Source organism: Somniosus microcephalus, chromosome 4, assembly GCF_052327205.1.
Source record: "Somniosus microcephalus isolate GS21.2 chromosome 4, FLI_Smic_1.0, whole genome shotgun sequence".
Lineage (NCBI taxonomy): Eukaryota > Metazoa > Chordata > Chondrichthyes > Squaliformes > Somniosidae > Somniosus > Somniosus microcephalus.
In genome coordinates this window covers 267,758,125-267,784,024 of record NC_140990.1, presented here as the reverse complement: position 1 = coordinate 267,784,024, position 25,900 = coordinate 267,758,125, and the positions used below count along the sequence as shown (strand labels likewise).

The window sequence follows — 25,900 nt, the reverse complement described above, 5'->3', positions numbered from 1 at the left end:
AGGTCTAACAAGCACGCTGCGGCTGCGATGGCCATCGGAGACTCGGGCAAACTCCTCTTCATCACCAACTCCCTTTCTGGCCGACGTTTTCTTTGTGACACCGGGGCGCAGTGTAGCATCCTACCTGCGTCAAATCTCAACATACAAGCTGGGGGCCACGGACCCTCCCTCGAGGCGTCTAACGGCGGGGCCATACGGACCTTCGGAAGGCGACTGGTCCAAGTTTGTTTCGGCGGCCAGCGCTTCCACTGGGAGTTCATCATGGCCAAAGTCTCGCGGGCCATCCTAGGGGCGGATATTTTGTGCGCCAACGACCTCCTGGTCGATGTCAGGCACCGCCGGCTCATCAATGCGGCAACGTTCCACTCCATCCCGTGCCACCGCGGCAACGCCGTGTCGCACACTGTCTCCTGTGCGTTACCACCTCCGGATGACTTCACTCACCTCCTCGGAGAGTTTCCAGATCTGACCAGGCCCACCTTCTCCTCCTCGGCCACTAAACATGGTGTTGAACATCACATCACCACTACTGGCTCCCCGGTTTACGCACGGGCCCGACAACTCGAACCCGGCAAGCTCGCGGCTGCGAAAGCGGAATTCGACACGATGGAGCGGCTGGGGATTATTCGCCGGTCGAATAGTCCCTGGTCTTCACCGCTACTCATTGTTCCGAAACCTGGCGGTGGATGGCGGCCCTGCGCTGACTACAGACGCCTGAACGATGGTACCCGATCCCGCATATTCAGGATTTCTCGGCCCATTTGGCGGGAAATACCATTTTTTCAAAAGTCGACCTCGTCCGCGGTTACCACCAGGTTCCCGTGCACCCACAAGATGTCCCGAAAACCGCAGTCATCACCCCCTTCGGCCTCTTTGAATTCCTGCGGATGCCGTTTGGTTTGAAGAACGCTGCACAGGCTTTCCAGCGCTTGATGGACTCCGTGCTTCGGGACTTAAACTTCCTATTCGTCTACCTCGACGACATCCTCATCGCCAGCCCCAACAGAGAGGAGCACATCTGCCATTTACGTACCCTTTTTACGCGCCTCAATCAGTACGGTTTTATCATCAACCCGGCCAAGTGCCAATTCGGCCTGCAGCGGATTGATTTCTTGGGCCACCGTATCACATCAGACGGCGCAATTCCTTTACAGACGAAAGTGGAAACTGTTACATCTTTCCCCCGCCCGCAGACCGTCAGAGCCCTGCAAGAGTTCCTCGGGATGGTCAATTTTTATCACCGGTTCGTCCTTAAGGCGGCTCTGCTCATGCAGCCCTTGTATGAGGCCCTAAAGGGCAAGTCCGGTAAGGATCCGATCAGCTGGACAGCAGAGATGGACAGGGCGTTCGTCGACACCAAAGGCGCCTTGGCAAACGCAACCATGCTGGCGCACCCGCTGCCGGGCACAACCATCGCCCTTACAACCGACGCGTCAGACTACGCCATCGGCGCAGTGCAGGAACAGTGGGTGGATGGGACGTGGCAACCACTGCCGTTTTTCAGCCATCAGCTACGGCGAAACGAAAGGAAGTATAGCACTTTCGACCGGCAGTTGCTGGCCCTTTTTCTAGCCATCCGCCATTTCCGGTTCTTACTAGAAGGACGTCCGTTCACGGCTTTTGTGGCCCACAAGCCACTTACGTTCGCAATGGCCAAGACCGCCGAACCGTGGTCAGCTCGGCAACAACGTCACCTGACGTTCATTTCAGAATTCACCACGGACATTCAACATGTGTCCGGTAAAGACAACCTGGTGGCGGATTGCCTCGTCCACGCAGTCCAACTCTGAATCGACTATGCCCTAATGGCTGCAGATCAAGCCTCGGACCCTGAAGTCCAATCCTGCAGAACCAGCCCCTCTAGCTTCCAAACAGCCGACGTCGCCTTCCATTCTGCAGGCACCACTCTGCTTTGCGACGTCTCCATGGGAACTCCCCGCCCCATCGTGCCAGCCGCCTGGCGTCGAAAAGTGTTCGATGCCGTACACGGGCTGTCACACCCTGGCATGAGAGCCTCACAAAGGCTGATGTCGTCAAAATTCGCCTGGAGGAGTATGCACATGGACGTCCGCGACTGGGCCAACACATGTGTGGTCTGCCAAAAGGCCAAGGTACAGCGTCATGTGAAAGCTCCATTGGCCACTTTCGCTGTTCCGGAGCGTCTGTTCGACCATGTGAATGTGGACCTCGTGGGGCTACTTCCACCTTCTCAAGGTTTTACTCATCTCACAATGGTGGACCGTACCACTAGATGGCCAGAGGCAGTTCCTTTGGTTTCCACCACTTCGGCAGACGTAGCCAGAGCTTTCATTTCCACTTGGGTTGCTCGTTTCGGGGTACCGGCGGACATCTCTTCCAATCGGGGACCACAGTTTTCCTCTGAGCTCTGGAACGCTGTGGCTCAGGGGCTTGGCACCAAATTACTTCGCACCACTGCTTACCATCCACAGGCAAACGGCCTGTGTGAGCGATTCCACAGGTCGCTCAAAGCCGCTCTGCGAGCCAGTCGTCAAGGTGCGGGATGGGTGGATAGGCTTCCATGGGTCCTTTTGGGTCTTCGTACAGCATCCAAAGATGATCTGCAATCGTCCTTGGCGGAACTCGTATATGGCCAGCCGCTACGAGTACCAGGGGATTTCCTCCCGTCTCCAACAGAACCTTGGTCCGCATCTCAGCAACTCGTCAGCCACCGGGAGGCAGCCAGATGTTTCGCACCAGTGCCTACGTCACATCATGGTTTGCAGAGCTCCCATGTCCCAGCCGAGCTGAAGAGCGCCGAGTACGTGTTTATCCGCCACGATGCTCACCAGGATCCGCTCCAGCCTCCTTACACTGGTCCTTTCCGCGTCATTGAGCCGGGAGACAAATCCTTTTCGGTCGATGTTGGGGGTAAACCGGACCACATTTCAGTTGATCGGTTGAAGCCGGCACGTTTGGACCTGGCCCACCCAGTCGATATCGCTCAACCGCCTAAACGTGGCCGACCACCCACAGTCGCCGTGCCAGATCAACCACAACAGCCCGCCAGCTCGACCACCATCCATCAGCTTCCATTGCAGGGTTACAGAAGTCGCTCGGACAGGCTGGTCAGGCCTCCTCGCCGTCTCACTTTTGCTGTTAAAGACAATTCTGGGAGGGGCGCATGTGGCGGAGCCACTAAAGGACTCAGATCGTTTGTATATAATTCCCTTTACCAGCATGTTAGCTACAGACTGAATCTGTATCTTTATTTATATTGTTTGCATGTAAATAGCGCGGCCCCACGCGATGACGTCATCACGTTGATCACGTGATCCTCCAGCGGCGGGAAAAACGTGATGACGTCGACCCGGGGACCTCCCTCTCGGTCCTCGTGGAGCCTCCGAACTGAACAGAGCTGTATTCGATGTTCCCCTGCAGTTAATTGTTTCAACCTGTTAGTTTCCGTTAAACTTCGTTTTGATTGATCGCCTGAGTGGACCTCAGTCTTTTGGATAGGAATTAGGCATTCCTACACCAGGACCATTTTTATGGTGTAAACATTGGTACTCTGTTTAATTTATTGTTATCAAGACCGAGTGACCTTTCTCATAATTTCAATCCTTTAGACAGATATAAAAGCAGATCATCGGATGTATATTTTTGACAAAACAAATGCTACAGCAAACTAGATTAATAAGTATTCTTTTTATAGTGAATGTCACTGCATGCATTTTTTCCCCAAATGGACAATAAACCATTGCTGAACAGATAAAATAATTTATTCAATATGAAATAAAACTGAGGAACACCTGAAAAGAAAATAACTTCTCAGATTGTATGAAGCTGTCATGAGAAACTAAACCATCATATGATCCCTTGCTCTCTAGGTTGTTTCTCGGTTTTCGCTTGACAAAGACAGAGATGATGATGTCAGAATCTGTGCTGCATACAAATTTGATAAAACCATTGTGCCTTTTCGATGTGATGAAAAGCTGGGATGGGTTTGTAAAATGTCGAAAGGTAACAAGCTTGTGTTTTTAAAAAGATGTGACCGGGTTAGGAATTATTATTTTATCAAATATAATGGACTATGTGCAGTGTACATTTAATTGATAAATCCAATTTTTCTTCAGGAGCTGAACTGAAAAAACCAGACTGGTACATTGATGGTAAGCAAAAGTAGCATTAAACGCACAAGTTAAATTTCAGCGCAATATGCAAAGATTAATTGTCTGTAATACAATGCAATATATTATTTCATAGAGTGTTGATTCAGTTAATTAGCCCCACACCTACACAGCCACTGACAACCGTGGTTGGCTTTAACTTTGCTTCTTGCTACGTTTGTTAGGAAGTGCAAGACAGGCAGGACCTGTCCAGGCTGCTTTTTCTCCCTTTCATAAACAATACAACAGGAGCTGATGAACCTGTCCTGGAGGGAAAAGATTGAATCTGAATCTCCTTAGAGTGACTCGGGTCTCTGGTTTGAGATCAATACTCCAGCAACATAACCATTACCCTACCCAAAAAAAAACTTTTGGCGGGAGAGAATATCTCCCCCCTTTTTTTCAGGCCTCAGTCAATTGCAAGGTCAAAAAAAAATCCATGTTTACTTGTTCAGGGCTCTGCTGTCCCCTTTAAGCTTGTCTCCTCTTCTAATGCAGCAGTGGGTGACCTGCTGCAAGCACCTCTGCACCTTCACCCTTGGCAGTGGTAGATCGCATCTTAGTCGTGGGGATCCCACCAGGAGAGCTCCCTACATAGATAATGGCCCCCCCTTCCCCTCCCCCATTAAAGTGGGTCAGGTTCACGAGGCGGTGGGCTAAATTCCTGCCCGGCCCCTCCTCAGGGTGAGGAGGAAAATCCAGGCCCAGAAGTCTAAAATTAAAATGTAAGTGATTTTCTCTTTTTTTGTTGATCATCATAAGAATAATGTAATGATGGTACATAGTCTGAACACTAATATGTACACTAATTTAAAGATAAAGTACCTGTAGTCTCTATCAGATCATTACTACATTTCTTTGTTACTATACCCATGGTAATTCTTGCAGTACAGGAAACTTTTTTTTATCCAGCACGGACGGGACCGACGTGATGCCGGTTCATCAAAGATTCCGGATAACCGAATGTTATAGTAAAAGGTAGGGAGAGCTGACAGCTCCGTATAAAGCAACAAACCCTGTTGCTTAGCAACAACTGTAGAACAATGGCCACACGTTTCAAGCGTCTCTGTAGCTTAGCAACAGCTGCAGCCACACCCTTGCACAGCACAGATGGAAGAAGGCAAATACAATATGAAGTAAAACCTACTCCTGAATTTTGCTGGTTAACCGAGATTTCCGGTTATTTAGGTGCCAGTAAATCGAAAGTTTCCTGTATAAGCTTTTAAACCATATTTGTCTGTTAATGGGCTCTAAATAGAATCATGGAGACAGTTTTGTAATGCTGGTGGGAACAAAAATGTGTCTGTTAGTAGTCGTGTGTAGCTTAATTTGCATTCATGTAAATTCTGAATTGTTTCCTCTGCAGAAGAGCAATTTGCATTTGCACCTTGGGTCTTCTTTCAAGGAGCTGAATATTTGTTTTTTGAGACGGAGGGGAAGTGGCTTGCAGCTGCTGTGGCTTGTAGTTTGATGGGTAGCGACTTGGCATCAGTAAATACGCCTAAAGAGCAGGACTTCATTAAAAGCAGAATAGCAAAGGTAAAGTAAGACCAAGACTTTGCTTCATGACGGAGTGAATTTTACAGCAATAACAACCTAGGGTATCACAGAACACTTCTTGAAGTAGATCTATACATTGCAAAAGCATTTTCTGAAGTGATTCTATAATACCAGCTACATCTCTCTCAGCTGTTAAACTTCAATATTTGTGTAACAGGGTCACTTCTACAGCTGCCACATCCATATTGCTTGCATGCGTGCAGTTGTTTTAAAGTTGCAAACTGACTTCTGGGTAGGTGCTGCATTCCCCAGTGGTTGGGAAAGGTGCACTCAGGTCAGTGAGAATGAAATTGCTTCTCAGCCCTCTAGAGGGTGATCATGAACACTTCAACTGCTTCGCCCACCAGCAGCCAAAACGCATGACTGCCTACATCTCTGATGACAAGCCACTTTGCATTTATGTTGCATCAGAAGCAGCTGTGCTACTGGAGGTGTGAGCTGAAATGACCTAATTTGTTGGTGTGTGTCATTTTGTTTTGTTTTAGGTTAAATTATTAGACATTTTTTAGACATTTAAAACCCCAGTCATGTGACATGTAATAAAGTGAATGGGCATTAATTTTGACTCATTTAAAACTGACCAGTTACTTATTTGGGCTATTCACAAATTGAATTATTGAGCTTAAATATGTTGAATGAAGTTTATTTTTGCAGTATCTCCAATAATATATTAATCTTATTTATGCATTACTTTCTCAGTACTATCAAACAATGTAAATACCCGCTTATTTAAATCATTGCAAATCTTTAACTTCTAGAACAATATCATAGAATAAAGCACGGAAGAAGGCCATTTGGCCCATCGAGCCTGTGCCGACTCTCAGCTAGTCCCACTCCCCTGCCCTTTCCCTGTAGCCCTGCAAAAAAATTCCTTCAGATACTTATCCAACTCCCTTTTGAAAGAGAAGATTGAGTCTGCCTCCACCACCCTTTCAAGCAGTGCATTCCAGATCTTAACCACTCGCTGCGTAAAAAAGCTTTTTCTTACATCGCCTTTGGTTCTTTTGCCAATCACCTTAAATCTGTGACCCTTCTGCCAATAGGAACAGTATCTACTCTGCCCAGAGCCCTCATGATTTTGAAGACCTCTCGATCTTCTCTGCTCCAAGGAGAACAACCCCAGCTCCTCCAGTCTATCAACGTAACTGAAGTCCCTCATTCCTGGAATCATTCTTGTAAATCTTTTTCTGCACCTTCTCTAAGGCCTTCACATCCTTCCTAAAGTGTGGTGCCCAGAATTGGACACAGTACTCCAGTTGGGGTCGAACTATGTTTTATTCAGGTTCATCATAATTGCCACACTTTTGTACTCTATGGGCTAAAAATTGAGTAGCGCCCCAATTGGGGTGCTAACTTCGCCGGGGCGCAAAAAGTAGCGCCCTGGAAAAATTAGTGTCCCCGTGCCGGAAATTGAGTGGTTGCGCCCCAAGAGGGAAGCGGGGCACTACTGGAAGCACCCGCATCCCTCTTGGGACGCTGTGAGTCAATATTGCGGCGTTATGTGCCGTAGCGCCACACGCTGCGGCACGTCGCGCTGCGGTATTGCAGGCCTTCCTCCCCTTCTTAAAGGGGAGGGGCCTTGTGCAGCGCGACCTGGGGCCCAGCTGGGCCCCCGGGGATCGGGAGTGCAGGCAAAAGAGCCCGGCACTCAAGAGAAGTGCCGGGTTCTTGGAGCGCAGCCAGCACTCTGCGGGGGGTGGGTTTCAGGAGGTCTGGGACGGGAGCGCTGGCAGGTGGCCAGCAACAAAAATGGCCGCCCCGCACCTCGCCTTTAAATTGCGTCTCCCCGGCCGCAGGTAGACCCCCCTGACCCCGTCGGACATAGCATCCGGCGGTAAGTCAGGGGGCGCTCTCGAAGATCGTGGCCGGGGTGTGAGCGGGGCACTGCACACGCCAATGATGTCATCGCCAGCGGCGCAGCGCCGCAGGGCACTAGCAGTTAGCGCCACCACTAACCTCCTGCTGAATTTTGTGGGAGGCGTGGGCAGTGCCGCGCCCGGGCGCTAGTTGCATTGCGTCCCGTTAGCGCCCTCTTAAGGCGCTAACGGGAGGCGCAACCAACTGAATTTTTCCCCCTATACCTCTATTCATGAAGCCCATTATCCCGTAAGCCTTTTAACTGCTTTTTCAACCTGCCCTGCCACCTTCAATGATTTGTGCACACATACTCCTAGGTCTCTCTGTCCGTGCACCCTTTAGGATTGTACCATTTAGTTTATATGTCGTCCTCCTCATTCTTTCTACCAAAATGTATCACTTTGCACTTTTCTGTGTTAAATTTCATCTGCCACGTGTCTGCCCATTTCACCAGCCTGTCTATGTCTTCCTGAAGTCTATCACTCTCCTCCTCACTGTTCACCTATACTTCCAAGTTTTGTGTCATCTGAAAATTTAAAATTGTTCACCTGTACACCCACGTCCAAGTCATTAATATATATCAAGAAAAGCAGTGGTCCTAGAACCGACCCCTGGGGAACACCACTGTATACCTTCCTCCAGTCTGACAAACAACCATTCACCAATACTCTCTGTTTCCTGTCATTTAGTCAATTTTGTATCCATGCTGCCACTTTCCCTTTTATTCCATGGGCTTCAACTTTGCTGGCAAGCTTATTATGTGGCACTTTGTCAAACACCTTTTGGAAATCCATGTACACTATGTCAAACACATTACCCTCATCAACTCTCTGTTACATCATCAAAAAACTTAATCAAGTTGGTTAAACACGATTTGCCTTTAACAAATCCGTGCTGGCTTTCCTTAATTAATCCACACCTATCCAAGTGACTGTTAATTTTGATTACTGTTTCTAAAAGCTTCCCCACTACTGAGGTTAAACTGATTGGCCTGTAGTTGCTGGGTTTATCTTTACACCCTTTTTTGAACAATGGTGTAACATTTGCAATTCTCCAGTCCTCTGGCATCACCCCCCCACTGTATCTATGGAGGATTGGAATATTATGGCCAGTACCGCCGCGATTTCTGCCCTCAATTCCCTCAGCATCCTAGGATGCATCCCATCCGCTCCGGGTGACTTATCTACTTTAAGTACAGCCAGCATTTCTAATACCTCTATCAATTTTTATAGTATCAAATGTCTCCACTACCACCTCCTTCAGTATGTCTATGGCAGCAGCAACCTCTTCCTTGGTGAAGACGGATGCAAAGTACTCATTTAGTACCTCAGCCATACCCTCTGTCTCCATGCATAGGTCTCCTTTTTGGTCCCTAATCGGCCCCACCTCCTATTACTAACCTTTTACTATTTATATGCCTATAGATGTTCACATATTTTAACCTTATTTTATATGTTCCAATGTTAAATGGGTCTGAACAGATAATGTTATAGGTTTCCCGTTCACAGGGGTTGTTACTGATGTGTAAAAATCCAATACAATTTGTAAAACTTCCATTTGTGCAAAAATTGCAGAAAAATTCTTTGAAGAACTACAAAATCTCTGGCAAGGAGCCTAATTAGAGATGAGTTTAGATCTGGCCAAAGAAACTGGTAAATTATAATTTCCTCACTCTGGACTGGGCTTGAATTGAGATCCAACTTTAAAACTGCCTCATTTATCCCTTAACTAGAAAGTTTCGCAAGATTTTGGAATTTTATTTAAAGAAATGTGAACATTTACTTGCATTGAAGCATAAAACTGGAACTTTCCTGCCAAATACTCAGAGCAGCTCAAGTGTTGGTGGATGCCCATTGATAGGGAAACTGTAAACTAAAGGATAATCAGTCCCTTAGAGGCAGTGAGGTTACTACAGGAAGTTATTGTGGAAGGGTCCTTGGTCTGCAGATACCAACAAAGAAGCAATCTGAAATGGACAAGTCCTCGGAACCGGGTCCAAATGTCAAGAAGAAAGTGGGAGGTTTCAGGGACAAGACTCAACTGCAGATGTAGCCAGGTTCCATCCTGGACTCCCTACTATTCCTCGGCAACATCATCTGTACTCACTGGGTCAGCTTCCATATTTATGTCTATGATAACCGGCACTATCTCTTTGACCCACCGATGAGTCAACAAGCACCTCTGTGCTGTCAGATTGCAGGCCAGGCATCAAGTTATGGATGAGGCAGAACCGCCTACAACTTAACATCAGCAAATTCGAAAGCCATGCTGTTGAAATATCGGCACCTTAACCCCCAACTTTTACCTACCTCCCTGACTGCGTGCTCAGACTGAATCCAACAGAGCACATCGACATGCAGAACTTCAAAGCCCATATTCTACTGTCTATTTCTACCTGCAGAACAGCATTGGCACAACATAATTGTCTCCCCCCTTACCTTGTCCTTAACCCCAATGAAACCTCTTGCTTGCCTTGATCACCTCCAGGCTTGACTTCTCTAATGCTCTCCTTGCCAGCCTTCGCTGCTCCATCCTAATTAAACTCCAACTTGTCCAAAACTCTGTTGTCCATTCTATTCTGCTTCTTTATCACTCCTGTCTATCCTAACCTCCAGTGGCTCTGTCCGTCTGCCTTAGCTACTAACTAGATAAACCCACTGAGCCATCAAATAACATGAAAACTGGCTTTTAATTTATTTATACCTAGTAATAATCATAATCTTGTTGGAAGTGCATTTTGACTTGTTCAGCACAAGTGCCCTGTATCGGTTTGTTTACGAGTACTGGCTCATCTGCTTTTATTTATTTCACTGGTATTTATTTCAGAGTTCTTTCTAATGTAATAATGTTCTGCAACTTGCAACTAAAGGCACGGATTCATGCAGTTCTTTTTCATAAAACATTTAATGTTCTGCAGTTTTTAACAAGTGGACATGAAAAGTGGTGGATTGGATTGTATGCAGAAAATGCCAAAGCTGGATTCCGGTAAGGAGTAACAAACTCAAAAACATTGTCCTGTAATGTCCTTAATCAATCATTAATGATATTTATCCTATTAAATGATTTATTTGTATATAGCTGGATAGATGATTCATCATTGTATTACAACAACTGGGATGACAACTATCCAAGCCGTTTGCATAAACATAGTGGCAGATGTGTTTACATGTCATCAAAAACAGGTAATTATTCCATTATACTAGTCATTAAATTTGTTGCTTCAATATTTGGGGAAATAACTATGCTAGATTTATATAAAATGGATGAGCAGTTTGGAAGCATTTTTTAAAGAGAACTACCTTTGACCTTAGCTAATTGACCTTTACTAATTGAGCAGATTTCACACACTAACAATCATTCTGCTGTAGAGAGCAAAATAAGCATTTCACTCTTGCTTTTAAAATCACATCTGATGCCCACTTATTAAATTTGTTAAAATTTAAATTATTAAAATGTACACCATCTTCATCTGATTATCGCCAAAGTATAACTACAGTCCACACTGCCATGCATGACATTCTCTATAGTTTCCTTCCATAATGTGGATCCAACGCCAGTATCACTCAGTAACTCAAAAATATCAAGCAAGTCTTTGTGCTTTTTTGTTCCCCCTTAAATCAATTTTGTAAAATAATTTTGAACTTCAGTCACTTCATCATTTTATAACAATAGGCTGCACTACAAGAGCTCTTTTAACGTAGCAAAGCATCTGAAAATGCTTCATAGGTAGGAGTTGGACCTGAGCAAGAGTAAGGACAGTGTTGGGGGGCCATGGCTGAAGATGCTGTCTAAGAGGTAGGTTTTAAAGAGGCTTTTGGAGGTTACAAGATATGTTGCAAAGCTGAAGGATTGAGAATTCCAGGGTTTGTGGCAAGATGGCTGAAGGATCTGCCATTGATGGTAGAGTTGCAGGGAGGTGGTGGGTGGGGGGGAAAGGATGTCTTCCATATCTATATAAGAAAATGTTGTTTTTGTCTGTATTGGCTGTTTGTACATAGGGTCATCCCTGAGCTTCTCACTTGTGCTGCTGATCAGTGAGTGGTTGATGTAACAGAGGCTCAACAAATGGGGATGGGTGAAGCAGAAACCAAAAACAATTTCAGCTACCATGACAATTCCCCGTAAATACCACTATATATCCCTAAAAATAAAATATATTACTGAATAAACTAAAATAAAAATAATCCAACAATTTTCAAGAAATCATAAACATCTCAATCACCCCCAACAACTTAATTTCCCCCCCCCCCCCCCAAACCCTATTAGATCTGAACAGCTTGGATCTTGCACAACCTTCCGTCTTACTAAATCACATTAGACCTATCCATACCCATGTATAGCCTACCACAGCTGAGACCGTACACCCTGACGCCCAGTGTGAAGAACACATACAAAACACACACAAAATATTTGCTGCTGCCCTGGTAGTGATCCATGACCCTCCCTGATCTCAGCCCCGACCTAGAATAAAATAAACAAACAGTGCTTCTGGATCTCTTGGTGGGAATGGAAATGTTTGAGATGAGCTTCCAGGAGTGCTCTCTCTTTTCAGTCAGAGACCATTTCAAGAAGCCACAATACTGCTTTCACGGAGTTGTTTAATGCTGAGGTCAGTCAAAGCAGAATCATGGGTTCTTACGGTAGGCTTCAACTAGAGAGGGCATAATACATGTTAGTCCTGGGTCATCTCAAGCATTAAACAAAAATCCAAGGTCGCCAAGGAAAAAATGGAAAAGTCGCAAATGCTTCGTATAACCAGGAGAAAATAGTTGCAAGATATCCATGGTACAGTAATGTGCTGATAAACAGCGAAGAGGTTGGCATTGAATGTAGAAAATATATGAAGATCCTATTAAATGTGTATGATTACAATGAATATTTTAATGTTTTCCCACACTGTTAATGCCATAATTTCAGATTACATTATGTGGGGATTAACTTATGGAGGCACTGAACTTTTTTTTTTAACCTAGTTACCTCTTCTGTGCATATTTAAATGTATACTAAGGTGATTTTTTTATATATGGAAATGTGTCTGTGTTTGAGTGTGTATTTTTTTTTACATAGAATTACATAGAATCTACAGCATAGAAATGGGCTATTTGGCCCAACTGGTCTATGCCGGTGTTTATGCTCCACATGAACCTCCTCCCACCCCTCTTCATCTAACTCTATCAGCATATCCTTCTATTCCTTTCTCCCTGATGTGTTTATCTAGCTTCCCCTTAAGCGCATCTATCCTATTCGCTTCAACTACTCCTTGTGTTAAGTAAAACATAGAAACATAGAAGATACGAGCAGCAGTAGGCCATTCGGCCCCTCGAGCCTGCTCCGCCATTCAATGCGATCATGGCTGATCATCCAAATTCAGTACCTGGTCCCTGCTTTCTCCCCATACCCCTTGATCCCTTTAGCCTTAAGAAATATATCCAACTCCTTCTTGAATATATTTAATGATCTGGCCTCCACCCCCTTCTGTTGCAGAGAGTTCCACAGGTTCATCACTCTCTGGGTGAAGAAATTCCTCCTCATTTCTGTCCTAAATGGCCTACTCTTTATCCTTAGACTGTGTCCCCTGATTCTGGACTCCCCGACCATCGGCAGCATCCTTCCTGCATCTAGTCTGTCCAGTCCTGTCAGAATTTTATAAGTTTCAATGAGATCACCTCTCATTCTTCTAAACTCCAGCGAGTACAAGCCCAATCGACCCAATCTCTCCTCATACGTCATTCCTGCCATCCCAGGTATCAGCCTGGTGAATCTTCGCTGAACTCCTTCCATGGCAAGAACATCCTTCCTCAGATAAGGCGACCAAAACTGCACACAATACTCAAGATGTGATCTCACCAAGGCCCTGTACAACTGCAGCAAGACATCCTTGTTCCTGTACTCAAACCCTCTCGCTACAAAGGCCAACATACCATTTGCCTTCTTAACCGCCTGCTGCACCTGCATGCTTACCTTCAGCGACTGGTGCACAAGGACACCCAGGTCTCATTGCACTTCCCCTTCTCCCAATTTATTGCCATTTAGATAATAATCTGCCTTCCTGTTTTTGCCACCAAAGTGGACAACCTCACATTTATGCACGTTATATTGCATCTGCCATGTTTCTACCCAATAACCCAACATGTCCAAATCATCCTAGAGTTTCTCGACATCCTCCTCACAGCACACACCCATCCAGCTTTGTGTCGTCTGCAAATTTGGAGATATTACATCTAGTCCCCTTGTCTAGATCATTAATATATATTGTGAATAGCTGGGGTCCAAGGACCGATCCCTGCGGTACCCCACTAGTCACTGCCTGCCACTCGGAAAAAGGGTGTAAAAGAACAGACAGCCATCCGTGGCTAAGTAAAGAAATTAAGGATAGTATTCGACTAAAAACAAGGGCATATAAGGTAGCCAAATCTAGTGGGAGGATAGAGGATTGGGAAAACTTTAAAAGACAGCAAAAAATAACAAAAAGATTGATTAAGAAAGGGAAGATAGATTATGAAAGTAAATTAGCAAAAAATATAAAAACAGATAGTAAGAGTTTTTATAGTTATATAAAAAGAAAAAGGGTGGCTAAAGTAAATGTTGGTCCCTTAGAGGATGAGACCGGGAAATTAATGGTGGGAAATATGGAGATGGCAAAAACACTGAATGAATATTTTGTATCAGTCTTTACAGTAGAGGACACTAAGAATATCCCAACACTGGACAAATAGGGGGGGAGGAGCTAAACACGATCAAAATCACTAAGGAAGTGGTACTCGGTAAAATAATAGGACTCAAGGCAGATAAATCACCTGGACCTGATGGCTTACATCCTAGGGTCTTGAGGGAAGTGGCAGTAGGGATTGTGGATGCATTGGTAAGAATTTTCCAAAACTCCCTGGACTCAGCAAAGGTCCCGGCAGACTGGAAAACTGCTAATGTAACACCCTTATTTAAAAAGGGCAGTAGACAGAAGGCTGGAAACTATAGACTGGTTAGCCTAACATCTGTGGTAGGTAAAATTTTGGAGTCCATTATTAAGGAGACAGAACAGGACATTTGGATAATCATAATTTAATAGGACAAAGTCAGCATGGTTTTATGAAGGGGAAGTCATGTTTGACAAATTTGCTGGAGTTCTTTGAGGAAGTAACGTATAGGGTGGATAAAGGGGAACTAGTGGACGTAGTGTATTTAGACTTCCAAAAGGCATTTGACAAGGTGCCACACAAAAGATTATTGCTTAAGATAAAAAATCACGGGATTGGGGGCAATATTCTGGCATGGATAGAGGATTGGCTATCTAACAGAAGGCAGAGAGTTGGGATAAATGGTTCATTCTCAGACTGGCAATCAGTAACTAGTGGTGTTCTGCAGGGGTCAGTGCTGGGTCCCCAACTCTTTACAATCTATATTAACGATTTGGAGGAGGGGACCGAGTGTAACATATCAAAGTTTGCAGATGATACTAAGATGGGAGGGAAAGTAGTGAGTGAGGAGGACATAAAAAACCTTCAAGGGGACATAAACAGGCTAAGTGGGCAGAGATTTGGCAGATGGAATACAATACTGGAAAGTGTGAGGTTATGCACTTTGGCAGGAAAAATCGTAGAGCAAGTTATTATCTTAATGGCAAGAAACTGGAAAGTACTGAAGTACAAAGGGATCTGGGGGTCCTGGTGCATGAAACTCAAAAGGTTATAATATAATAATAATTCAACTTTATTGTCATTGTACAATGCACAAGTACATGAACAACGAAATGTGATCTTGCAAGCTCCCATGAGTCCAGTACAAATAACATTAACATTAAACGTAAATAGCACCGTCCTGGGAGAAGCAAAGCCGCTGCGTCTGTGCGCGCCGCCATTCCATTTCCACCATTCCTTCTGTCCGACAATCTTCAGCCCAACGCCCGGGCCTGCTCACCAGCCGCCCCTCCCGGGGCTCCTTCCGTGACCTTCTCACCAACCGCCCCTCCTCGGGGCTCCTTCCGTGACCTTCTGTACCTGGTCTTCCCTGATGGTCACCCCTCCAAGTACTAACCAGGCCTGGCTCTGCTTAGCTTCCAAGCCTTGCCAGTGACCCTGCCCCTAGTCCCAGCAAGTGATTAAGAAGGCCAATGGAATGTTGGCTTTCATTGCTAGGGGGATAGAATATAAAAATAGGGAGGTATTGCTGCAGTTGTACAAGGTATTGGTGAGACCGCACCTGGAATACTGCTTACAGTTTTGGTGTCCATACTTAAGAAAGGACATACTTGCTCTCGAGTCAGTACAAAGAAGGTTCACTCGGTTAATCCCGGGGATGAGGGGATGGACATATGGGGAGAGGTTGAGAAGATTGGGACTCTACTCATTGGAGTTCAGAAGAATGAGAGGCGATCTTATTGAAACATATAAGATTGTGAAGGGGTTGGATCAGGTGGATGCGGTGAGGATGTTCCCGATGATGGGTGAAACTAGAACTAGGGGGCATAGTCTTAGAATAAGGGGCTGCTCTTTCAAAACTGAGATGAGGAGGAACTACTTCACTCGGAGGGTGGTAGGTCCATGGAATATGCTGCCCCAAAAAGCTGTAGAAGCAACATCATTACATAAATTTAAAACAGAAATAGACAGTTTCCTAGAAGTAAAGGGAATTAAGGGTTACGGGGAGCGGGCAGGAATTTGGACATGAGTCTAGGTTCGGATCGGTCATGGCCCTGTGGGTAGCGGAGCGGGCCCAGGGGCCGTGTAGCCCTGATCCTGCTCCTATTTCGTGTGTCTAATTCTGTTAGATTCAGGAGATGGTTCTGTGATAGTGGATTGGCAGTTAGGATCAGATCAGCCATGATCTTATTGAATGGCGGAGCAGGCTCGAGGGGCCGATTGGCCTACTCCTGCTCCTATTTCTTATGTTCTTATTCCAACTCTCTGCTTTCTGTCTGCCAACCAGTTCTCTATCCAAGTCAATACCTTGCCCCCAATCCCATGTGCCTTAACTTTACACGCTAATCTCTTATGCGGGACCTTATCGAAGGCCTTCTAAAAGACAAGATACACCACATCCCCTGGTTCTCCCTTATCTATTTTACCAGTTGCATCCTCAAAAAATTCCAGTGGATTAGTCAAGCACGATTTACCTTTTGTGAATCCATGTTGACTTTGTCCGATCCTGTCGCTGTTTTCCAAGTGATCTGCTATTACATCTTTTATAATGGACTCTAGCATTTTCCCCACTACCGATGTCAGGCTTACCGGTCTAATTCCCCGTTTTCTCTCTACCACCTTTTTTGAATAGTGGGGTAATATTAGCTACCCTCCAATCCATGGGTACTGTTCTAGATTCCGTCAAATGTTGGAAGATGATCAGCAATGCATCTACTATTTCTAGGGCCACTTCCTTAAGTACCCTAGGATGTAGATTATCAGGCCCTGGGGATTTATCGGCCTTCAATCCCATCAATTTCCCTAACACCATTTCCCTACAAATACTGATTTCTTTCAGTTCCTCCCTTTCATCAGACCCTATGTTCCCCGGCATCTCTGGGAGGTTATTTGTGTCCTCCTTTGTGAAGACAGAACCAAAATATGTATTTAGTTGGTCTGCCATTTCTTTGTTCCCCTGATTCTGACTGCAAGGGACCTACGCTTGACTTCACCAGTCTTTTTCTCTTCACATATATTTAAAAGCTTTTACAGTCAGTTTTTATGTTCCCTGAAAGCTTACTCTCATATTCTATTTTCCCCTTCTTAATTAATCCCTTTGTCCTCCTTTGTTGAATCCTAAATTGCTCCCAATCCTCAGGATTATTGCTTTTTCTGGCCAATTTATATGTCCTCTCCTTGGATCTTATGCTATCCCTAATTTCCCTTGTTAGCCACGGTTGAGTCACCTTTTTTGTTTTATTTTTGTGTCAAACTGGGATGAACATTTTCTGTAGTTCATCCATGCGGTCTTTGAATGTTTGCCATTGCCTATCCACCGTCAACCCTTTGAGTGACATTCCCCAATCAATCCTACCCAACTCGCGCCTCAGACCATCGTAGTTTCCTTTATTTAAATTTAGGAACCTAGTCTCTGAATCAACTACTTCATTCTCCATCTTAATGAAGAATTCGATCATATTATGATCGCTCTGACCCAAGGGGCCTCGTACAACAAGATTGCTAATTAATCCTTTCTCGTTACATTATACCCAGTCTAAGATGGCCTGATCTCTGGTTGGTTCCTCGACATATTGGTCCAGGAAACCATCCCGTAAACACTCCAGGAATTCCTCCTCCACAGTATTGGTACTAATTTGGTTAGCCCAATCTATATGTAGATTAAAGTCACCCATGATGACTGCTGTGCCCTTATTGCACGCTTCTTTAATTTCCCTTTTAATGCCATCCCCAACCTCCACCTTACTGTTTGGAGGTCTGTATACCACTCCCACTAACGTTTTCTGCCCCTTGGTATTTCTCAATTCTACCCATACAGATTCCACATCATCAAAGCTAATATCCTTCCTTACAATTGTGTTAATCCCTTCTTTAACCAGTAATGCTACCCCACCTCCCTTTCCTTTTTGCCTATCTTTCCTGAATATCGAATACCCCTGGATGTTGAGTTCCCAGCCTTGGTCACCCTAGAGCCACGTTTCTGTAATCCCAACCAAATCATATTCATTTACCTCTATTTTTTGCAGCCAATTCATCCACCTTATTACGAATGCTCCTCTCATTAAGACACAAAGCCTTCAGGCTTATTTTTTTAATGCTCTTAGACCCATTAGAATTATTATTTACTGTGGCCATGTTTGATTTAAACCGTTGATTTCTCTGACTGCCACTTTTGTTTTTCTCCTTCCTTTCTTTTGCTTTTATCCTTGTTTCCCTTTCCTCTGTCCCCCTGCTCAGGTTCCCAACCCCCTGCCATCTTAGTTTAAACCCTCCCCCAGAGCACTAGCAAACACACCCCCTAGGACATCGGATCCAGCCCTGCCTAGGTGCAAACCGTCCGGTTTGAACTGGTCCCACCTCCCCCAGAACCGGTTCCAATGTCCCAGGAACTTGAATCCCTCCCCCGGCACCATTCCTCTAGCCACGTATTCATCTGAAATATACTTCTATTTCTACTCTGACTAGTGCGTGGCACTGGTAGCAATCCTGAGATTACTACCTTTGAGGTCCTATTTTTTAATTAACCTCCTAACTCCCTATATTCAGCTTTTAGGACCTCATACCGGTTTTTACCTATATCGTTGGAACCTATATGCAGCACGACAACTGGCTGTTCACCCTCCCCTTCCAAGATGTTCTGCAGCCGCTCTGAGACATCCTTGACCCTTGCACCAGGGAGGCAACACACCATCCTGGAGTCTCGTTTGCGGCCGCAGAAACGCCTATCTATTCCCCTTACAATAGAATCCCCTATTACTATAGCTCTATCCCTCTTTTTCCTCCTGTCCTGTGCAGCAGAGCCACCCCTGGTGCCAGGAAGTTGGCTGCTGCTGCCTTCCTCTGATAAGCCATCCTCCCCAACAGTACTCAAAGTGGTGTATCTGTTTGAGAGGGGGATGTCCACAGGGGACCCCTGCACTACCTGCCTGCACCTAGTACTCTGCCTGTTGGTCACCCGTTCCCTTCCTGCCAGTCCAACCTCTACCTGCAGTGTGTCCAACTCACTGAACGAGCTATTCACGACGTCCTCAGCATCATGAACGCTCCAGTATGCATCCAATCGCAGTTCCAGCGCCGCAATGCGGCCTGTCAGTAGCTGCAGCTGGATACATTTCCTGCACACGTAGTTGTCAGGGACACAGGAAGTGTCCCTGAGTTCCCACATAGCACAGGAGGAGCATACCACGTGGCCGGGCTGTCCTGCCATGACTTACCCTTTAATTAATTGAAATTAAATTAAATCAATCAATCCCACCAATTACACCACAGTTAAATGATTTACCAACAGTCCTCGTTACACCAGAGAGACCTTAGTAACTATAAACCACAGAGTTAAAGTTTAAAAAAGAGAGAAATACTCACCAACCAATCACCTACCTGCTTTCTGGTGACGTCACACTTCAATTACTTTTTACTTCTCGCCCTCCCTCTGAGCTCGGAGATTGGAGATCAGTACGCTCTGTGGCCTACCTGGAGCCGCTTTTCACTGCCGCCGCTCAGCCGCCACGTTCCCTCGCAGGTCCGCCCGCCTGCCGCCGCTGCTCTTGAGTTCCACTCAACGCAAAGAGTAGTTGAGGCGAATAGGATAGACGCTCCACGTTCTCTTTGGGTAAAGAAGTTTCTCCTGAATTCGTTATGGGATTTATTGGTGACGATCTTATATTTATGGCCCCGAGTTTAGATCTCCCCTACAAGTGGAAACATCTTCTTCTCTAAGTCTACCCTATCAAACCCTTTCATAATTTTAAAGACCCATATTAGATCAACCCACGGCCTTCTCTTTTCTAGAGATAAGAGCCCCAGCCTGTTCAGCCTTTCCTAATAAGTATATCCTCTCAGTTCGATTATCATCTTTGTAGATCTTTTTTTTGCATCTTCTCCGGTGCCATTATATCCTTTTTATAATATGGTGACCAGTCCAAGTGTGGTCTAACCAAGGTTCGATACAAATTTAACATAACTTCTCTGCTTTTCGATCTATCCTTCTGGAACTCGACCCCAGTGCTTGTTTTTTTTTTAATGGCCTAATTAACCTGCGTCACTACTTTTAGTAATTTGTGTATCTGTACGCCTAGATCCCTTTGCTCCTCCATCCCATTTAGACTCTTACTATCCAAGTATATGACTTCCTTATTCTTCCTACCAAAATGCTGCACAGAAGGGTGGGAAAAAAAGGGATAGGGCTATAGTGATAGGGGATTCAATTGTAAGGGGGATAGATAGGAGTTTCTGTGGCCGAGACCGAGACTCCAAGATGGTATGTTGCCTCCCTGGTGCAAGGGTCAAGGATGTCTCGGAGCGGGTGCAGAGCATTCTGAAGGGGGAGGGGGATCAGCCAGTTGTCGTGGTACATGTAGGTACCAACGATGTAGGTAAAAAGAGGGAGGAGGTCCTACAAGCTGAATTTAGGGAGTTAGGAGCTAAATTGAAAAGTAGGACCTCAAAGGTAGTAATCTCTGGATTGCTACCAGTGCCACGAGCTAATAAGTTTAGAGAGAGTAAGATAGATAAGCTAAATACGTGGCTTGAGCAGTGGTGCAAGGGAGAGGGATTTAAATTCTTGAGGCATTGGAACCAGTTCTTGGGGAGGAGTGACCTGTACCAAGGGGACGGTCTACACCTGAGCTGTGAGGGAGCCGATGTCCTCGGGGTAATATTTTCTAGGGCGGTTCGGGAGGATTTAAACTAATTTGGCAGGGGGATGGGAACCTAGATAGTGGAAAAGAGGGAAGTCATATGAAGTCAGAAATAGATGGTAGAAAGGTGAGAAGCAATAAGCAAAGGAGAGAAACACAAAGGGCCAAACTAATTCATAATGAGAGTGTGAAAAAAGCAAGCCTGAAGGCTTTGTATCTTAATGCTAGAAGCATTAGGAACAAGGTGGATGAATTAGTTGTGGAAATAGAGGTAAACAAGTATGATTTGATTGGGATTACAGAAACGTGGCTGCAGGGTGGGCAAGGCTGGGAACTTAACATCCAGGGATATACAATATTTAGGAAGGATCGGCAAAAAGGTAGGGGAGGTGGGGTAGCATTGCTGGTAAAGGAGGGGATTAATGCAATGGAAAGGAAGGATATTAACTCGGATGAAACGGAATCTGTATGGGTAGAAATGAGAAATAGCAAGGGGAGGAAAACGTTAGTGGGTGTGATATATAGGCCTCCAAATAGTAATATGGAGGTGAGGGAAGGCATAAAAAGGGAAATTAGAGAAGCGTGCGATAAGAGCACAGCTGTCATCATGGGTGACTTTAATTTACATATTGATTGGACTACCCAAATTAGTAAAAATTCTGAGGAGGAGGAATTCCTGGAATGTTTTCGGGACGGTTATCTGGACCAATATGTCGAGGAGCCGACTCGAGATCAGGCCATTTTAGACTGGGTATTGTGCAATGAGAAGGGACTTATCAACAATCTTCTTGTACGAGGCCCCTTGGGTCAGAGCGATCATAATATGATCGAGCTCTCAGTCGAGATGGAGAGTGAGGAAATTGAATCAGAGACTAAGGTCCAGAACTTAAATAAAGGGAATTACGAGGGTATGAGACGGGAATTGGGTAAGATTGATTGGGTGGTGTTTCTGGGGGGATTGACAGTGGATAGACAATGGCAAGCATTCAAAGATAGAATGGAAGAATTCCAGAACATGTTTATACCGGTTTGGCATAAAAATAAACCTAAAAAGGTGGCTCAACCGTGGATAACGAGGGAAATTAGGGACAGCATAAAATCAAAAAAAAGGGCATATCAACTGGCAAAAAAAAGCACCAGACCGGAAGATTGGGGGCAGTACAGGATACAGCAAAAGAGGACAAAGGGATTAATCAGGAAGGGGAAAATAGAATACGAAAGTAAACTTGCAGCAAACATAAAGACAGACTGCAAAAGCTTTTATCGGTATATCAGGAGGAAAAGACTGGTAAAATCCCAAGTCGGTCCCTTGCAGTCCGATTCGGGAGAATATATAATGGAGAATAAGGAAATGGCAGACCAATTAAACTCATACTTTGGTTCTGTATTCACAAAGGAGGACACAAATAACCTCCCAGGAATATCGGCAAACATAGGGACTAATGAGAGGGAGGAGCTGACAGAAATTAGTATCTCTAGGGATATGGTGTTGGGTAAGTTGAGGGGACTGAAGGCCGACAAATCCCCGGGGCCTGATAAACTACATCCTAGGGTACTTAAGGAGGTGGCCCTGGAGATAGCAGATGCTCTAAGGATCATCTTCCGGAACTCCATTGACTCGGGAACAGTACCCGTGGATTGGAGGGTAGCTAATGTTACCCCAATATTTAAAAAGGGGGGTAGAGAGAAAGCAGGGAATTATAGACCAGTAAGCCTTACATCGGTTGTGGGCAAAATGCTAGAGTCCATTATTAAGGATAAAATAGCGGAGCACTTGACAAATGGGGAAAGGATCGGACAGAGTCAACATGGATTTACAAAGGGTAAATCGTGTTTGACTAATCTGCTGGAATTTTTTGAGGAAGTAACTGGTAAAATAGATGGGGGAGAGCCAGTGGATGTGGTGTACCTTGACTTCCAGAAAGCCTTCGATAAGGTTCCACACAAAAGATTATCATGCAAAATTAAGGCTCATGGGATTGGGGGCAAAGTATTAACGTGGATAGAAAACAGAGAGTTGGAATAAACGGCTCGTTTTCGGAGTGGCAGGCAGTGACCAGCGGGGTGCCGCAAGGATCTGTCCTGGGACCCCAGCTGTTCACAATATATATAAATGATCTGGATCAGGGAATTGGATGCAATATTTCCAAATTCGCTGACGACACTAAACTAGGAGGAGGGGTGGGCTCTGATGAGGATGTCAGGAGGCTACAGTGCGATTTGGACAGGTTGGGGGAATGGGCGGATACGTGGCAGATGCACTATAATGTGGATAAATGCGAGGTTATCCACTTTGGGGGTAAAAACAGGAGGGTAGATTATTATCTAAATGGCAATAGATTGGGAGATGGGGAAGTGCAGAGGGACCTGGGTGTTCTTGTGCACCAGTCACTGAAGGAGAGCATGCAGGTGCAACAGGCGATTAAGAAGGCAAATGGTATGTTGGCCTTCATATCAAGGGGGTTCGAGTATAGGAATAGGGATACCTTACTACAGCTGTACAAGGTGCTGGTGAGACCGCATCTGGAGTATTGTGTACAGTTTTGGTCGCCCCATCTGCGGAAGGATGTTCTTGCCATGGAAAGAGTGCAGCGGCGATTCACCAGGCTGATACCTGGAATGGCGGGAATGACCTACGAGGAGAGATTGAATAGTTTGGGCTTGTACTCACTGGAGTTTAGAAGATTGAGAGGGGATCTCATCGAAACATATAAAATTATGGCAGGCCTGGACAGGCTGAATTCAGAGAGAATGTTTCCAATGGCAGGGGAGCACAGAACCAGGGGCCACAGTCTAAAAATAGCGGGCAAATCATTTAAAACAGAGATGAGGAAGAATTTCTTCACTCAAAGAGTGGTGAGCCTGTGGAATTCCCTGCCACAGAGGGCTGTGAAGGCTAATTCAATAAATATTTTCAAGAGAGAATTGGATATATTTCTGAAGGCTAAGGGGATTAAGGGTTACGGAGAAAAGGCGGGGACGGGGTACTGAACTGGTAAGATCAGCTAAGATCTCAGATGAAGATCAGCCATGATCTCATTGAATGGCGGAGCAGGCTCGAAGGGCCGAATGGCCTACTCCTGTTCCTATCTCTATGTTTCTATGTTTCTATAACTTGTTTTTTCTGTAATTAATACTTGGTGCTTACTCACTTTGTATGAAAGTTTGGTGCTAACCGGTGTTCAGGCAAACACAGTGTCTACACTTTTAAGTTAGAAAATTAGACACAGACGACGGCAATGCAGGGAACCATTGTGTGTGTGGAGAATGATATGTAGGTCATCATGGATCCTCAATGTATCCAGGAGCAGCACATTTGTCAGTAAATTACTTCTCTGGAGCAGAGAATCTCTATGCTCATGGAGCAATTGGTCACACTCCGAAGTATCAGAGAGGATTGATCGTACGCTGCAGAATGTGGTCAGCCAAGAGGCAGTATTCAATAGTTCAGAACACGGGGATAATGCAGAAAGAGAGAAGGGGATGACCATCCACAGGGGAAGCAGAGGGAGTCAGTTGTAAGGAACCTGAGTTACTGGAACTATTACATTGATACATAGGCTTTGAGGTGGTGAGTGATACACACCGTGCTGTAGAAGGGGTAAGAGGTATCAAAGCATTAAATGAGAAAACTAGGATAAAGAATAAGGATTAATATTTCAAAAAAATAGAATCAGGATTGAGTGGTGAATATGCAAATCCACAAAGCATTCAAAACTAAATTGGAAAGTGAGAAACATTAATAACTCTAGAGGGATATGATATACATAGAAACATAGAAGATAGGAGCAGGAGTAGGCCATTCAGCCCTTCGAGCCTGCTCCGCCATTCAATGAGATCATGGCTGATCATCCAAATTCAGTACCCTGTCCCTGCCTTCTCCCCATATCCCTTGATCCCTTTAGCCTTAAGAAATATATCCAACTCTTTCTTGAATATATTTAATGAACTGGCCTCCACCTGCCCTCTGGCAGAGAATTCCACAGGTTCACCACTCTCTGGGTGAAGAAATTCCTCCTCATTTCAGTCCTAAATGGCTTACCCTTTATCCTTAGACTATGACCCCTGGTTCTGGACTCCCCGGCCATCAGAAACATCCTTCCTGCATCTAGTCTGTCCAGGCCTGACAGAATTTTATAGGTTTCGATGAGATCCCCTCTCAATCTTCTAAACCCCAGTAGCTATAACAGATGTGGCTTAGTTATGGACAGGACTGGGAACTTCATATTCTGCATAACATTTTCTGTAGAGATAGAGAAGGAAAAAAGGAGAGGGGGTGGCAGTATAGTGAAGGATTCGATCATAATGCTAGAATGTAAGGATATCCTGACAGTTTTGACAAGACAAAATCCATATGATAAGGAATAGGAAGGGAAATGGTACAATTCTCCATGTGCATTACAGACCATCAAACAGTGGAGGTGATAGTCACATCTGAGACAGTTCAGAGAGATATTTACAAACAACACGGTGATAGTATTGGGTGAGTTTAACTATCCCAAGATGGACTGGGATAACAGGAATGCCTATGGTCAAAGTGAAGAATGCTTTAAAAATGTGTCCATCAGCTTCCTAGATCAGTATGTTTGGAGCCCAAAGAAAAAAGTATTGCTTGGTTTAGTTCTGGGAACTGAAGAGAGACAAGTAAGTGATGGGAGAATAGGATAACAATTGGGAATACAAAATAGAAGAGAATAATGAAGAGTCAAAGATAAAGGTGCTGGACACTGTCCAACGTTTATAGCGAGCTGATTGCGTTAACACCACATATTTTCACGCTATATTTTCAGCCAAATTGCAGCTTCTTAAAGCAACCGGTTTATCAGATAGTTGCTGGAGAGCACCATTCTGAGTATATTAATTTTGCATACTTAAGAAACTGTTCTTCAATCTACTGTAAAATATGCATTAAATCTGCATCTTAATACCTTTCTCGGATCTTTAGTCCATTAAATTGCAATGTTGTCCTAATCCATTTGAAATGCTTCCACCTGTACTATAATTTTGTATTTGTTTGCATATTTATTTACTGACAGGGCGCTGGGGTGATAGCAAGTGCTTTCTGTCTCTCCCTTTCATCTGTAAA

General features: G+C 44.9%; 1 protein-coding gene across 1 annotated transcript in view; it reads left to right on the top strand.

The window, feature by feature from the left end:
* pla2r1 (phospholipase A2 receptor 1) overlaps positions 1-25,900 on the top strand; it is a 180,639-nt gene that overhangs the window by 101,615 nt on the left and 53,124 nt on the right. The window contains exons 15-20 of the mRNA XM_085984225.1: positions 3,849-3,981; positions 4,095-4,130; positions 5,494-5,666; positions 10,462-10,529; positions 10,623-10,726; positions 25,851-25,895. Coding sequence (XP_085840351.1) covers positions 3,849-3,981; positions 4,095-4,130; positions 5,494-5,666; positions 10,462-10,529; positions 10,623-10,726; positions 25,851-25,895 — 559 coding nt within the window. The remainder of the gene's footprint in view (positions 1-3,848; positions 3,982-4,094; positions 4,131-5,493; positions 5,667-10,461; positions 10,530-10,622; positions 10,727-25,850; positions 25,896-25,900) is intronic.